Raw genomic sequence first — 17284 nt, 5'->3', positions numbered from 1 at the left:
AGGATTATTCAAGCTGCATTTGCAGAGTAATTGTTGATGTGACGTTGACTTTTGGGATGTGGATTATTCTACACACAGATGGCTGACACACTGCCGGAGGAGTGTGTTGATATTTACAGTTAGTTCCTCCTATCTGTGGATATCGTTCACTCTTCACTGGAGGTTTTTTTCTGCTGTCTTCATCTCTCCTCCTCAGTCACAGCTTGAGTAACACTGAGTGCTGGAGGAAGCAGGAGATACGACAACAACAAACTGTCATCCAGCTAAAGATGCTGGATCCAAACAAGACAAACAGCTGGATGAATCAGTACGGCAGCGTTTAGAGTGTTGTAGCCGAAGGCATAAACACAACCTGTGTTGGTGGACCAGGCTGACTGTACCAGCTTTGTTCTGGCTCTCACGCTGAAGGCTGGTCTCTGCAGTCCCTGCTTGACCTAAATAACTAGCTGTGCCTTTATCGTGGTTTGGAAGAGGCCGCTTTATTTGCATGTAAAAGCAGGATTAAAGAAAAAGACGGACTCTGATTTAGTCTGCGATTAGGTAGGGTTTCCGATCAGGTTTCTCCTTCTCTGTGAGGAAGCACAAAGGAAGCTTTTTCCTAATTCAGACTCTTTCTCTTTGCCTCTTTTTGCCTCTTCTTTCCTCTCTTTGTGTTTCCCATCAGTGCCTCCTCCGAGCAAAAAGCCATCATCTCGTTTTCCTCTCCGTTTTTGTGCCACTTTAAATCCTAAACCCTCTGTTCCCTCTTTTTACTCATCGTCCTCTTTAGGGCTGCGTGCCAGCCGGCAGCCTTACTCAGCAGGTTCCTCGGTAAAGGAGAGGAAACTGCTGAGGGAGGAACAGGAGGGAGGAGGGGAGGAGAATTGCGTAACAGGAGCCAGATGTTGGAGTAGTTTTTTTTTTTTCTTAAATCTCTCAGTTTCCCTCCTCTTATTTCCCCGCTCAGCCAGGACGTACCGCCTCCTCGTGCCTGCTCCTTCTGCGCTACGAGCGAGGAATTATTGGCTTAACCAGGGGCATAGATTTCCATAACCATGTTACTCTGCTGTTACACATGAGGCAGCGCACGTACACACACCTACTTCCACAAAGCCTCAGACACGTTTCAGTTTGATCTGTGTGACGTCGCCCTCAGCTGACTAATTCTGTGAGCCGGCAATGATCGCACAGGACGTGAGTTAGTGTGAAGACGTAAAAAAAAAAAAAAACACAACCAGAAAAACCAGTCGCATCATGTTCTGCTGGAAATCCATCAAACTCACGGCATCAAATATTAAAAGCCGTGAACGTGAGACGGAGAGGAGAGGTGTGACCTACAAAGACTCAGAGAAACAAAAAAAACGTTTACATCAAATTAAAGGCACAGTGCAACCAATTTGCTTCCTTTGTTTTGATCTTAAAACATGCATCAGATTTGTTTATTTTTTATAACTTTAGAAATTTTTACAGTGCACGATTGTTTGGCTGGTTTAAGCGCTCCAAGTCAGAATCACAAATCTTCTATTATAACCCCAATTTGCACAGAGCAGATCAATCCGTACAGGAAGTAGTGCACTAAAACCACATAAAACTTCTGATAACTTTAAAAATAAAATTTCAACACCAGATCATATTAAGCTTGACTTTAACAACAAACTGACACGATTAGAAAAGTCAGAGCAGGAGGCAACAGGTTTGAGGTTTTACAGCCCAACATGAATAAGAAAAAAGGACTCAAAAAAGCATCAGGATATCTTTTTTAACGATTTTTAATTCACAATTCAGTGTTTTCCTTAGGTTTACAGCCTTGGGAGATATCTCTTGTGGTGGTTTTCCGGCTCTCTGTCCGCTACACAAAGTGAGCTCATCCTTACATATGAAACTGATCTTATTTTCCTCCAGGAAGGTCTGACAGCCAGCCATTGTTGCTTTTTGCTCTGAGACCTAAAACTCAGGACACTTTGTTGGTTGTTTCAGTTAAAACATAAAGATTTTATTGTTTCACGGGTATTTTTAAATGATTTTCAATAAAATAAGACTGGAACATTAATTATAAAAAGTAAAAATCTGTAAATTAGATGAATATCATAAGTCTATTTGGTCTTTTAAATTAAAATGACATGATTCATGAGAGGAGGAACTCTAAATCACTTCACAATAAAACTTGACCTCCAGGGGGAGCCAGTGCCTTCCCTATTCGATGGGAAAGGGGAAACACTGCAATTTTTTGTCCAAAAGTCAATTTTTTCAAAGTAAAATTTTAGTCTTTGTTTATAAACTGAGTTAGAAAAAAAGTTACCACTTTTCTCAAGCAGAGGGGTAAATGTTTCAGACCCCCTGAAAAAAATCCTGAAAAAACTGACTCACATGTGAAGTGCATTTTTCAGGAAAACACGGCTCCTGGTGTAGTCTGTAGTAAAGGTGTAAAAAAAGTACTGATATGACTACAGATCTGTGACAAAATATCGATATTTCATCTCTTAATATCGCTATTTTTGTTTAAATAAAAATTCATGTCCATCTTATTGGAGATAGATCTTACGTTCCCAATAACAATGGATGGAAGGACAGGTCGATGTTGTCACTTCTAAGCTCACACCTGAGAACCAGCATGTCGTCCTCACCTCCTTCTTCTCACCTTGTGGGGAAACATCCGGCCTAGCACCAGTTAGCATTGACATGCTATAGGCTGGTAACAGCTTATTTCCTTGTAAACAATGCAGCCATGGTTACATGTAGGATCTCCAGACAAACACAGGAGCAAAAGTAGTAAAAATACCACTGAAGACAAAACCAGTTTGGTGTCCACGACCAACAAATGAGCCATACGAAGGAATGATCCACTCCAAATACAAAAATGACGAAAAAGAGAGAGCTACTGCAATACGTGGCCATAGCCAACAGGGTGGCGCCTAGTTAGCATCGTAACCATATCGTGACCCAAGTGATGTGTACTGTATCATGAGGTTCTTGCCAATACTCACCCTTAGCCTGTAGACATCATCATCATCATGCAACTTTTTTTCACATGGTCTGGTGTTAGATAACAAACTTAAAATCAGGAAAAATGAAGAATATGAATTTAAAATTGAATTAGTACCCCAAAAATTGTTAAAGAAACAAAATTTTGAAAAAATCATATCGTTCCAGCCCTAGAAAAATGTACTGTGAAGTGTGCCACAGTGTTTACCCGCCTGTAGTCGGCCCCGTGGTTACCTTCCTCAGCTCAGTCCCCCCACGTGTCTGTGGTGACGCCCTCGCTCTTGAGGAGTGGCGTGCTGACTTTTTGTGATGCTGTTTCCTGCTGACTTCAGTCTGATCAGCTGCTCCTGTAGGAGGAAGCAGCTTAAGGACGGAGTTGTCACGAAGTTGTTGTTTGTCATCACGGCAGCAGGAGGCAGGAAAAAGCTACGACAGCTTAACTACGGTGTGCCACAAAGGACAAAACAGCACGGACTGAAACATACTATTTACATTACGTTAACATAAATAATTACCATCCCTGCTCACTGCTCATGTGTGTGACTTTAATTAGAAAATGAGTGGTTTTCCCTTTAATTAGCTCAGCAGGGGGGCGGCAAATTGACACAAACAGTCTGAGCTTCAAAGGCGTAAAATTTATGTTTCTGTGTTTCCTGTGCTTTAACTATCTGAGCACATTTATTCTGGAGCTGTAATCAGTTAGTTCTGCCAAAAAACCTCTCTGCTTCTTTAAGAGCCTGGGAAATCTGAAGGAGAGGCTTATTTTTATAAAAATTGCCCCCTCACTCGCTCCTAATTTGCGTAATCCTGGTGCTCTGAGAGGTGCGGCTGAATTACAAACACAGACATGTTTTCTAACATTTTAATTCCTCCAGCTCCGCGCTGTCAAAGCCTTTTGTCACTTCACGTTAACACTGCTCCGAGTCTCTCTGAGTGCTGCTGCTTTCACAGTCAGGATCCACGGTTTTAGGGCCTCTGGTGTGGGAGGTGAAAGGAAGAGACTGAAGAAAGATTTGAGAGTTTTGACAGGAAGTTGGTGTGGTTTAACGTGCAGTTATCAGCGGTTAGCTTCATGACAGCTTTAGCATGATTTGCAGCTTTAAAGCTCTGTGTTTTCCTGTGGGTTAGCTTGTTGTGTGAGCTACATTGACCTGTTGTTGTTCAGGCTAATTGGTCACACGCAGGGAAAAAAGTCAATAAAGAGCACAAGAGCCTGAAAACTGAATCTGAGGTGCAATCCAGTTTTTTTCCTCACTTTTTTAAGCTCTCATCAAGTTTGTCTTCTTCATGAATCTTCTTCTACTTTTTCACCTCGTTATCTCACATTTAAACGCCTGAAGTTTCTCGTCAGATCATCAGCACAACCCTGCTGAAGTGTGAAAAAAAAAAAGAAACCAGCCCGGCCTGGATTACTGTCATAGATTATCACGATATCTGTTGGCTGCAGCAGAGGCTTTGAATTACTGGCTGACACCACAGAAGCTAAACGCTGTCAAACATCAGCTGCTGGGCTCCCAGATTTGGCTCATTAACAACCTCCACAGTGTGAATGTTTTATTTATTTAATCATCTTTTAGTGAGATTTAAACTCATTTATCCTTTTGGATCAAAGCTTCCTGCTTCATATTTAAAGTTCCCATAAAACAGCTGCAAGAGTTCATCAAGATTCAGCCTCTTCCTGCATTTCCTTCCAAATGCTAATTAGTAGCTTCCCGTTCGGCACGTCCAACTCTCCATGACAACACCACGCCGGCTGATGAAGTTTAGTAGAGAGAAGAGAGATCTGTGTTTTTCTCTGCTGAAAACGATTTCTGTGATTAATTTTGTAGTGATGGTGGACACTGGAGCCTAACTGTCAGACAGAAAAAGGACAGAAGAGCAGAAGAAAGATAAACAGGAGAGAGATAGAGCACGAGCTAAAGGCTAAACCATGGGTTCAAGTGTTTGTGCTAATGTTGACTCAAACCCACAGTCAGCAGTTATTCTGCAGTGGTCTGTTCAAACTTTAGAGTCTAGCAATAAAATGAAGAGTGAGGTTACGTTAGCTCTGATTGGTAGATAACTGGCAGGACATAACAAGGATTAGCTAACGTTACAGACATGTTTTAGTGGCTACTAAACTACTGTACAAACTGACAGTTAGCTTGTTGTCATGTTAGCCTACAGATACGTCGGAGCACCGGGCTAACATATAGCCAGTTGCTACAACGTTAGCTTGATGTCACGTTTCAAACCGTAGCGCTACATAACTGTGCTGATAGATACCTTACCTTGGCGCGTTGTATCCAGTAAAAAGTTTTCTTGAACAAAGAAAATTTGTTTTGATTTGATCTCCATTTAATCCCAAAACAAACACACGACTGGCTAAAAGTGATTTACGACAGTGTGCAGAGACTCCGGGCCACAAGGTGGCGAGGGAGTGCATTAAAAACAGATCCTTCTATAGCATCTTTAAGTCAACTTTATACCGAATACAACGCAACAAGGTAAGGTATTTATCAGTACAATACGTAGCGCTACAGTTTGAAACGTGACAACAAGCAAACATTGTAAGTTTGTACCGTACTTCAGTAGCTGGCTATAGCAGCCTGGTGCTACAACGTATCCATGGGCTAATGTGACATCAAGCTAACTGTCAGCTGATACAGTAGTTTAGTAGCCGTGCATTCGTTTTGTCTCTTTTTTGGATCAAAAACAGGAAGAGAGACATAAAGAAAGAGAGTCCACACTCCTCAATTAGTTTTGGTGTTTACATAGTCAGAGTAAACAAGATTACTTGGGTCTTGAAGGATTGTTCAAGATGCTCTGAAAATGCCAGCAGAGCCTTATTTAGTGGTGTTTTTGTGTGAAAGTAACGCGCTGAAAATTCTCTAAATAAAGTGTGAATGCAGACAGATATCAGATTTTTTCAGTGGGAGTCCGTTTATTTGTGTTTTTGGTCAAGTAAAATATGGCCCCGTCTGAGTGCAGAGGAAACCTGCAGAGGAGCAGGGAGGGGGTGTTTGGTGTGAGCGCTCTGGGCTTCTGCTGCACAAAAACACTGCTGTAGGGGTAATTTCTGCCCTAAACCTTGTGATAGGACCCAACTTGTTCCATCCAGGAGTATCACTTTAATCACTAACGTTACACATTATGGACAAGTCTCAGCACCGGGCTGTCAGTAGCGCCTCATATGGACGGCTACTGAACTACTAAACAAACTGACAGTAAGCTTGTTGTCATGTTAGCCTACGGATACGTTGTAACACCAGGCTGCTAAAACATAAAAAGTTGACTTGAACAAAGAAATTTTGTTTTAAAACAAACACACGCCTGGTTAAAAGTCACATCTTTGGGACAGTGTGCCTGGGACTCCAGGCCAGAAGGTGGCGATGGCAGTCCAATTAAAACAGATCCTCCTCACAGTATCAAGAGTATGACACTCATGAAACAAAAGCTCACAGATGCTGTTGCTTAAAACATTAAAACAATGTCTAAAATTACAATTCCCTGACCCTAAAAGCTTCACCAACAGCGTCAGATTTGGACCATGAAGCGATAGAAGAAGGTTTCCTGTGGGAACACAACAAGCTGAGTGTGTTATCGTACTCCCCTGATCCCTGAACCTGATCCAAACCAGCATCTGTGGGATGAGCTGGACAACAAAGTTTGATCCTCAAAGGCTCCACCGCGTAATTTCCAGGACTTAGAGGATCTGGTGCTAGCTTCTTGGGGCCAGATACTGGAGCAAACCTTAAGAGGTCGAGTAGAGGTCGAGAAGTGATGAGACAGGAGCTGAAATGCTGATGCTTGCTCTGTTTTCTACCTCTGGAGGTCTTCGCTGCTGCTCTCCCTGCCTTGGTTTTTCATGCTCATTAGAAGGAGGTGTGCTCTACCTTCCACAAACTTTGGCACTGTGTGTAGGCAGAGCTGTACTGGTAGATTTAAGCGTCAATAATCTTCTCGCAGACGGAGTTATGAGCACTTCCCAAGTTTGTTCACCTGCCGGCTGATAAAGTGAGAAGCTTTCAGATGCTCATCTAACTCCTCCTCCTCCTCAGTCTCACACCTTCACGGGCTGTAAATCTGAACACTGATTGTTATAAAGAACAAAAGACGGAGAGAACGCTCAGATCCTGCTGACAAAAACAGGAAAAGCATCTTTCCTAAAATTAGACGGAGGAAAAGCTCGTCTTAGCCGCGCTCACTTGTGGATGCTGCGTCAGTGCAGCGCCGAGGAGGAGCTGCTTTTCTTCGCTCCTCTCTGTTTGTCTTTCTGTCACGGGGAGAAAGAGAGCAAATGATGAACGAGGAAGAGGAGGGGGATTGTTTATATAATATCTGAGCGAACACTACTCACTGCCCTCTTTGTGATTTGCCAAACAGCAACAAAGACTGTCACTGCTGATTTATTTATGTGTGAGTGTGTGTGAAGGGGACGCTGAGTCTTTTTGTTGACTTCACAGCTTCAGGCTCCAGTCTGAGCACACACCTGAGTTCACACCTTTTTCTTCCTGTCTGTGACTTCAACATGGGAACCCGCGTCTGTAAACATGGCAGCTCGCTGGCACGCCGACCCTCAGTGACAGAGACAACACACAAACCGACAGACACAGAGAGAAAGGGGGAGGTATTCAGTGCGTGCGTGAGTGAATGCTCGAGCACTCGGCGCCCCCGGACATTGGGTCAGCTGCCAAGTTTCAAGGGCAAAACCGCCACAGTGTGTGTGGAGGGCCGGGCTCTCGCGGTACTGGAATAAGCAGGAACTGTTAACTTCTTGTGCACCTTTCTCCGTCGTTTACTCTGTAGTTTTCCACCGTTTCTAAGACGGACTGAGGCTGGACTGGAAGATTTTACTTAGTGATGCACTGAAATAAAAACTTAAACACAGGGGAAAAAAGGAAGCTGACGTCCGTCTGTATGTTGATGTAACTGTCTTATCTTGTTTGAAGAAAACTGGGCTCCCTGCTAAAAGCTTTAACTAGCTTCCTTGGTGTCACCCTTTCACACATCCAGTCATGAAATATATGAGCTGCACACATGTTTATATGCAAGTATATCTGTGATACACTTGTTTTTGGGATCATGTGTGTGAATAAACCAAATTAAACTAAACCAAAATGATTGGCTGAAGCTGAAAACTGAAAATGAGGAAACCAAGGCCAAAAACCAGAAAACAAAAATAAAATATTACGCAAGTTTTTAGTATCTTTACATTTATGGCTGTTACTAACCTCACAGACATAAAGACATTTCAGTTTCATAAATTAATATGAATGCTTCAAAGAGGAAGGCTGTGTTAAACAGGCGGAGATTTTCTCTTTAGCTTTTGTGGTGGTTGTGATGTTATTTTTCCTTACTCTCTGTCGGTTATACAGAGTGTGCATGTCTATGTTTGGGGTCTGCGAACCCATCGAACTCTGCCATGCTCAGAGAGCAGAGAAAAGTACGGATGGGTGCCTTTTAGGGCTGGGACTATATGCTATTTTCGCGACTATTGGAATGCCGATTCAATTTAAACTGTGATTCTTTGATATTTACGATTTTTGCGATTTTAAGTTTGCTTTTTCAACTCCAGACCATGTGAAAACGTTAAATGATGATGATAATGTCTACAGACTATATCAGGAGGCATATATTCCGATAAAATGAACATCGCGTGAGTCAGAGAGAAACATTTCGCCCTCTGCTGGAGAAAAGTGGTAACTTTTTTCCAATCCAGTTTTTAAACAAAGACTGAAATGAAGAATTTGAATCTGGAAAACAAAAAGGATTTTTGAATAAGAATCCCAATTTTAATATTGTCAAACAAAGTTATAAATGAGTTCCATTCCTATGACTTGTCGTAACCCGAAGTTACGAAAAGTCAGACTTTTACCCTAAAAACCCCCTAAATCTCTAAATAACTATCCAAATACATGTATTATACTGCATATTAATTGGAAAACAGATCCTGCTTTCCCTTTTGTGTCCATGATGTGACAAAGGGGAGAATATCGAGAAAATTACGGAGCACAAACACAGACAATCTACATTATGACGCGACTCGAGACAAAGTGGACGATGTGTAGCTGTGCATTCATACGCGTCAAAATCTAGTGCGTGTCGTAGTAGCTTACGAACATAGCGGCGTAACTTCGAAACCTTCTCTATTTTCTAACGCACATATATTTATTGCCGTTGTAAAGTCGAGTTTTTCTCCCACCCGTTACCTTTCACATTTGAAACAACATGGTACCAATGCCTTGTACCTGACAATCAGTATCGGCACCAATTTTTCGGTACTTTTTTTTTGTTTATGTGGTAATTAGTATTATTTTGTTTAATACTAAAATCTCAAAGTTTTTCAGTTTAACATTTATTCTTTCTAGCCTTTGATTATTTACTTTTTTACAAAGTCAAAACATGAAAGTAAATTAAAACACAAAACTAATTAAAAAAAAAGCTGTTTCCTCCAGTTTTCAGTGAGTTCGCTTGGCAAAGCTTCTTGGACATAAGATGTAGTTCAGATGAGCTTTTTTTAGAAATGATGAAATATTGCTCTTTACAATGATCCAGATTCTACAGTTTCAGCTCCAGATGTTTTTTATTTTGATCCAGTGTTTTTCTTATTTTAAGTAAAAATTGTTTTATTTCACTCGATATGAGCCACATTCAACTTGGATCAGCCCAGAAAAATGTCTTGTTTCAAGTTGTAAATCTGCCGATGGAACATGAAAAATTTGCTCAAAAATTTGCTTGAAACTAGAAAAATTTCTGAATACAAGAAACTTTTCTCTTGTTCCATTGGCAGATTTTTTCATACTTGTTAAAAAGCAATTCAGACCTCATTTTAGTCTTCAAGCAACTTAAAATAAGACATGTTTCTGGACTGGTCAGGTGAATGTGGCTCATATTAAGTCTAAAGAGACATTTTCTACTGAAAATAAGACAAAAACACTTGATAAGATTTTAGTTTTTTTGGGGTGCATCAAGGACCCAAAGACACTCAGTTTTTCTCACTCCTGGAGACTGAAGCTCGACATCTGTCAGTCATTTTTTCCCCTGTATTGATGAATCGATCATATTAGTTTCTGATTTGATCATGTGGTCTGTTCAGGATCCGTTCAGGGTCCGTTCAGGGTCCATTCAGCCTTTACTTTGTATTCGCGTCCAGCCGAGCCAGTGTCAGCCTCCGTCCATGTGAAGGCTCATTCATAGAGACGCTGGCACGCAAACCCAGGCACGTGGAGCGCCTTGACTTCACTCCTCTTTCCCTCCTCCTCCTCCTCCTCTGTTCCCTTCTTTTCTTCTCCTTTATTCTCCTCCCTTCATCTGCTGCCTTTTCCTCTTCCTCCTTTCCTCTCCTCTCTTCACTTCCTCTCTATTATTCTCTCCTACTCCTCTCAATGCCTCCTTTCTTCTCTCCTCTTCCTTCCCCTATTGTCCTCTTCTCGTATTCCTTTTTTCTTTCTTTCTTTCCAAAATGATCATCATCTTATCTCTCTTTTCTCCATTCCTTTTTTTTATTATCCTTCTCTTGTTTTTCAGACTTTTATTGTCTCTTTTGCATCCCGTCTTCTGTCTTTCCCCTTGTTTTCATCTGCTTTTCCCCCATCTCTTCCCTTTTTTGTCTTTTTCCTCCCCTTTTCTCGTCTTCCCTCTGGGTCTCTTCCATCTCTTCTTCTGTCTTCCTCTTCTGTCTCTTCTTTCTCTCCTCCCTCAGTCTCTTTCTCTCTGTCATGAGTCTCACCATCCCTCGCGCCGCCTGACTCCTCCTCACCCTTTCCCCTCTAACTCTTTCTGTCCTCCCTTCTTCCTTCATGCAACATTCATGCAACAGGCGCTGTTACACAATCGCTCACGGTCAGTCTGGTATTTCTGCCACCACAGCTCCCCCTGTTGGTGAAGAGGGGAAGTGACGGTCTGATGTGTTGCACAGACATTCACTGCACTCTCACTCCTTTTGTTTGCTTTTTAAAAACATCTGAAATCTTTTTTATGTGAAGGGGGAAAACTGAGAAAAGCTCACATCTGTGTTTACCTACATCAGAGTTTCTCAGAGCTCCACGCTTCATCCTCTGATCTAAAAATGTCCCTGAAATCATTTATTTATATTTCATCTTGTCCTCCTCCAGGTCCCATCAGCAGCATCCTCGTCAACAAATTCGGGAGCCGACCGATCATCATCGTGGGCGGCTGTCTCGCAGGGTCAGGACTGGTCGCTGCGTCTTTCTGTAACACCGTGGAGCAGCTCTACTTCTTCATCGGCGTGGTCGGAGGTCAGTTTGTCTTCTGGAAAAGTTGTTTGAATGAGAATACGGAGCTGTAACCTTAGAGGGGGGACACCAAACTGGGTTGATCCTGAATCCAAACTTTTTAATCAAAGTGAGTTCCTGCGTATGTTTCTCTTCTCGTGACGCTTCTCTCTGTAACTCCTCCTTCCAGGTTTGGGTCTGGCGTTCAACCTGAACCCTGCCCTCACCATGATCGGTAAATACTTCTACAAACGCCGGCCCATCGCCAACGGCATCGCCATGGCCGGCAGCCCCGTGTTCCTCTCCACGCTGGCGCCTCTGAACTCGTGGCTGTACGACGAGTTCGGCTGGAGGGGCAGCTTCCTCATCCTGGGAGGACTCCTGCTCAACTGCTGCGTGGCCGGCTCCCTCATGAGGCCCATCGGACCCCTGCCCCAGGTGGCCAAGTCCGACCCGGAGGCCGGCGACGGTAAGGCCGTGGCGAAGCCTCAGGAGAAGAAGACGGTCCTCCAGACCATCAACTCCTTCATCGACCTGACGCTGTTCAAACACCGCGGCTTCCTGCTCTACCTGTGCGGGAATGTCGTCATGTTCTTCGGCCTCTTCGCTCCCCTCGTCTTCCTCTCCAACTACGCCAAGAGTATCGGCATCAGCAAGGAGAAAGCCGCCTTCCTGCTCTCCATACTGGCGTTCGTGGACATGTTCGCCCGGCCCTCCATGGGGATGCTCGCCAACACAAAGTGGGTCCGCCCCAGAGTGCAGTATTTCTTCGCTGCTGCTGTGTTGTACAACGGCGTGTGTCACGTCCTGGCGCCGCTGTCGGTGGACTACACAGGGTTTGTGGTGTACGCCATCTTCTTTGGGTTCGCCTTTGGGTGGCTGAGCGCGGTGCTGTTTGAGACTCTGATGGACCTGGTGGGGGCTCAGAGGTTCTCCTCGGCTGTGGGGCTGGTCACCATCGTGGAGTGTGGGCCGGTGCTGCTGGGGCCGCCGCTGACAGGTGAGACGACACAGGGGACACGCACAGCAGGGTGTGAGGAGGGGGGAGGTTTCTGTACCCAAATTAGATGTGTCAATTATTTATTTACTTTTTTCATTTTTAAATTACTTAGGGATAGACCGATTATCAGCCCTGATTATCGGTCTATCCCTCAGAAAGTATCTGATTATCGATGTCCATATTTGTCATTTTAAGGCCGATTAGAAACTATTTAAAACTGGGTTATTAATTAATTAGAAAAACATCTTTTACTAACACTGACCAGTTTTTACAAAAATTTCAACATTACAAATATTGACTGAGACACCTATCATAACCTAGCAGCTAACCCACAATGCATTGTGCCACTGCAGGGGAGCATTTGAAAAGTTAGCATTAGCAGACCTACATAGGTGAAAACTACATGTCTCTTTCTACCCAGAAAGAAAAAATCACTAAAGATAATTGTCAGTTTAACCCTGAGGGGACAAGGAAGTATTTTTTTTGTATTTATTTATTTAGCACTGAGTCCAAAAATGAGGACGTTGTAGTGCTAAAAGATTATAAAGTCTGAAGACACCACTCTGGAAAAACTGAGGGATCTCATGAGGGGACGGCTAAAGCCGGGCAGACACTGTGCGATATTTTTAATCGTTTGACTCGGCTTCGTCTCAAACTGCATGACTCAATCGCTTAGCTTTAAAAGTTCGCAGCCAACGAATTTTGTTTTCACTCTATGATGCTCTGACACAACTTCACAGCTCACACCACACGTCCACGCGTCAGACTCTGTGTCCTTCTTTTCCTGTGGCGTTTGGGAGCTGGACTCTTGTTTCCAGCTTTGCAACGTCAAGAGGAGGAAAAGAAAAAACATGGGAAAAAGTAGGAAAAGCACACCGAAGATGCTCAACAAAAACAGACACACTGCCTTGGCAATTTGTGCCGTTCTGTGACAACAAGAGACAACAAATAAAAAAAGAAGATGTGTATAGACAAGAAATTGTCTGGGCAGATGTCGGCATTATGGTCTCTCAATTCTTAGGTGAGAACAGGAGGTACGCAGCGACAGCCAAATTGAGTTTTAGACCGACTTCAGAGATCCTGCATGCTCTGTGTGAGAGGCTGAGGCAAGTCGGCTCGTGGCGCTGCTTCTACTGTGCGTTACCTTCGCGAGGAACGATCAGGATTTCAAACATCTTTGATTTTCTTGCCACCAGCGGATTTGTGATCAGGATTTCTCCTCGTTACCCTATTGTGCTGAAATTTGGCCTGATCCAAAAAGTAGTCGCACAGGTGGCAAATTGGCTCAAAACGAGCCAACAATCAAACCATCCCAGTCCCAGTTTTTTAAAGTTTTAATCTAGCTTAATGAGACATGCTGCTGAGCCAGGGAGCTGTTTGATAAATATATACTTATAGGCATATGAACAAAGTTAAGTGTTGAAGTTTGTATTACTAATAATGTTGACGCTAATATTTTCTCTTCAACTGCCAATGAATATCGGCTCCATGCATTGGTCATCTGCTTCCTTGACGACTAATAATCGGTATTGGCCCTGAAAAAAACACATTGGTCTGTCTCTGTAATTTATTTATTGATGGGATACCCTCTTTAGGTGAATCATCTCGTTTACATTGAGGTCCAAAATCTGCACTGAAAGATGTTTGGAATAGTGAAGATTTGAGAACTTAAAAATCACACTTTTTGTCCTCCAAGGCCACCGTAGCTTCACTGAATGAAAGGATGAGCAGGGAACGCTCAAATATTACCAAATATTCCAGTTTGTATACACCATACCTTTGAAGAAGCCTGTCAAGGATCAAGATTTGCCTCCTTTCTGGTCCCAAACAAAGAGTCTGACATAGAATCAGTTTCTGTTTGAGTCTGTTCAGCCTCTGATGTTAAATCTGACTCCTTCTTTTCTCTTTTCTCCTCCTCAGGGAGCTTCTACAGCTACTACAACCACTACAACTACACCTACATCACCTCCGGCATCATCCTCATGGTGGCCAGCGTGATCCTCTTCATAGGAATGGGCATCAACTACCGTCTGCTGGAGCAGGAGAGGAAGGAGGAGGAGAGGAGAGAGAGGGACAACCCCAAGGAGGAGCGCACCGCCATGTTGGCTCCTCCTTCTCCTTCAAAGTCCGCCGAGGAGGCGGACGAGAACAACGGACCGGCCGGCGTCACGCTGGCTGAAATCTCCAAGATGGACGAGGACACGGTGTAGGATATTTAAAAGCAGAACTTGAAGGACACACACACCTAACAGACACACACACTGAGAGCTGCAGTTACTCCGAACAAACACACTTTAGAGGGAGGTAACCTTTCACACAACCCTGAAGCCATAGAAATTACCGGGATCGATGAAAACTGAGACCTCCTGCTGTGACGCCAGTGAAGCTCGTCCAGCAGCTTTTTTTCACCACGTTGAGACCTCTGCTTTTGGTATTTGACGTGCCTTTTGGGGAGTCCTCCAGGAGCCCGCGCGCCACGCACAACAAGACGGAAAGACTGTACGAAAAACAAACATCCAGTCAACTAATGAGGACTTTTCTCTCAGGGTCTTGAGCTGCCGTTCAGGTTCAGAGCCTCACACACACCCACACACACACACACACTCAGAGTCACATAATGCAGTTTCTGGTTACAGTACTTTGAGATACTGTAAATCTTCCCTCAGTCTTCTCACGTTCATCGCTTCACTGCCTAAGGGCTGGACGTAGATTACAGAGGACACGCTCCTGTTACTGTCATGGCAGTACGTCGGTCAGCTCTCACGCTAGGTTTAGAGGCTGGACTCCATTTCCAGGTTTTATTTTTTACAAGAGAGAATCAGGGCTGCCCCCGGACAAATTAGAGAACCATTAGTTTAATTTATTGCCTTTAAATCTTCACGTATTTCACATTTGTGAAATAATCACATCATGCAACTTTGGAGGAACTTTGAACAGAAAATTTAAAACACTTCGCCTCTAAGATTCTAACTTTACAAGTGTTTGCGTAGAGCGAGTCGTGTCTTCGCGACAATGCTAAAAACAAAACCTTTTAGCATCCTGAATTAGTCAGAATCTCTTTTTAATATTACGTTGTGTTTTTGGAAATACATCCAACAAAAGGTTAGAATCCAACCATGTTGAATACGACTACTGCTACTTCAGGCATTGGCCACAAGGGGCGCTATCAAGCTCCTGAAATTGTTTGTACTACCTAAATATATATAATCTTGAAGCACCAAACTGATTTTGATGCTATAAGTAACATTGCTAACACTTTTTCTTGTTAAATCAGAGTAACATACCACTCTCTAAGATGCTAATTTCGCTAATGAAGGATTCTGACCCATCAGGGAAGCTAAATAGTCATTTCATTGAAGAAATGCTAATTTTTAACGGCTAATTCAGCTAGCTTTGGTCTGTTTGTAGATGCTTGTTAGCAAACTAACCAGTAACACTTGGTTAGCAAGTGGCTTGGAGTAAGAGAAAAAAAAACATGCAGTACCTTGAGTGTCCACTAGGGGGCGAAGGGTGAAGATAACCTCTTCAAGACAGTTTTTACAGCAGAATGAAACATGTTTACAGCCCGGTCTGTTTACCTCATTTCTTTATTACAACATATATAACATTTTAGAGTTGAACTCTTTGGTGATTTATCGTTTTTTGAGTTAATTAAAGTGAAGAGTTAGGATTAGAGGAGGATGTGTGGGGTTGGTTTGAGTCTGTGTGGGGACGTCGTAGTTCTTTGCTTTTTCTGTATCTTAAAAACAGCACTTAGCAGCATCCATGGTACATCTGTTGTAGTTTTTTTTTAAAACTAACACTTGGGAGAGACGCATTTCCTGAAACTAGACTTCATCGCATGCATACATTACCCATAAGGCAACTGTTCTTGTAAAGTGGACGCCTGATTTTAACCCACCAGAGAGATCAAACTGTCATTTAGATCTAAAAAACTGAGGGGGCAGCCCATGAGAGAGGACAAATTTAGGAGGAAATCTGGAAAAAGAGATTTGAAGTTTAACCTTTGATTGATGATGCCACTAAAAATGTGAAATGAGATGAAAAACAAAGAGAAACAGCAGGAATGTAAAGAAAGAAAGGAGTTTTTGAGATTAGGAGGTCACGATGCCAGCAGAGTAGATTACTCTTTTGATGCTTGTACATATATAAGCCTGCACTGTGTGTGTGTGTGTGTGTGTGTGTGTAACACTGCCCCAGCTCTTCGCTCGTCTTCGTATCGATGAAGACGAGGCTGATTTGGAGAAAAACAAATCTCACACGGTGACTTTCCTCCGCCCCGCTGAGTTTAAACCGACACCACACGCTGAAGAGAGGCTGTGATTGGACCAGAGTGATGCTAACCGCTCGGCTGTGTGTGGTGCCAAATAGGAAAAAACTTCACTCAGCCTCACACACACACACACACACACACACACACACACACACACATGCGACCCTAACGCTTCAGGATTTTTGAGTAGAGAAGTCGCAGTACCTTAGTGTCGTTTTTTAATTGTGAATAACACTCTGTAGTTTACAGTTATATCAAGAAAACCTTTGTAATTTAAAAGAAATCTATTTTAGCTCAGTGTATGAAGACAATCTGTCAGGTAATCTTTGTAATTGATTTTGATTGGTGTACGCGAGACGAGATGTGTGTGTGCGAGTGAGAGGAAACGTGTGTGAGTGTGTGTTTAAAATGTAGCGAGGTTTCATTATTTCATTCATTTGAGATTCATCTGCTGCAGTATCAACACGTCAGGAATGTGTCATATCAGACCCTTGGTGTTTGCGTTTCAAATCCACCTCAGATTAAATCTTCATCCATCGATTGATCGATCGATCGATCGCTGGTTTCACTGCCAGGAACAGAAGTCACGTCTGTCCCCTGAAACCTGATCCTCATTTCCTCTCACAGGGGGAATAAATGGAGGTTTTTCATTCAGATTTTAAACTTGAGAGTTTTTTAACACTTTTTGAAGGAAATTTCACTTTTGTTTGATTTATTTCTTGCACCAGCTTTTTATTTAAAGGTTTAAACTGTCATGATATGTACTCTGGACTTTAAAAAGCACTTACAGGGTGGTTATGGTTTGTAATTTTATTTTCTGTCAACAAATCTTAC

General features: G+C 42.9%; 1 protein-coding gene across 1 annotated transcript in view; it reads left to right on the top strand.

Moving 5' to 3' along the window:
- Positions 1–14464, top strand: part of LOC141798940 (monocarboxylate transporter 1-like) — a 39704-nt gene extending 25240 nt beyond the window's left edge. Inside the window, exons 3-5 of the mRNA XM_074680914.1 lie at positions 11058–11201; positions 11368–12177; positions 14098–14464. Coding sequence (XP_074537015.1) covers positions 11058–11201; positions 11368–12177; positions 14098–14387 — 1244 coding nt within the window. The 3' untranslated portion in view covers positions 14388–14464. The remainder of the gene's footprint in view (positions 1–11057; positions 11202–11367; positions 12178–14097) is intronic.
- The last annotated feature ends 2820 nt before the right edge of the window (positions 14465–17284 follow it).

The sequence above is a fragment of the Halichoeres trimaculatus genome, unplaced genomic scaffold (genome assembly GCF_033239565.1).
Source record: "Halichoeres trimaculatus isolate MK-OKI-2021-1 unplaced genomic scaffold, fHalTri1.1 fHalTri1_scaffold_11, whole genome shotgun sequence".
Classification (NCBI taxonomy): Eukaryota; Metazoa; Chordata; class Actinopteri; order Labriformes; family Labridae; genus Halichoeres; species Halichoeres trimaculatus.
This window is presented reverse-complemented; position numbering and strand designations above follow the sequence as displayed.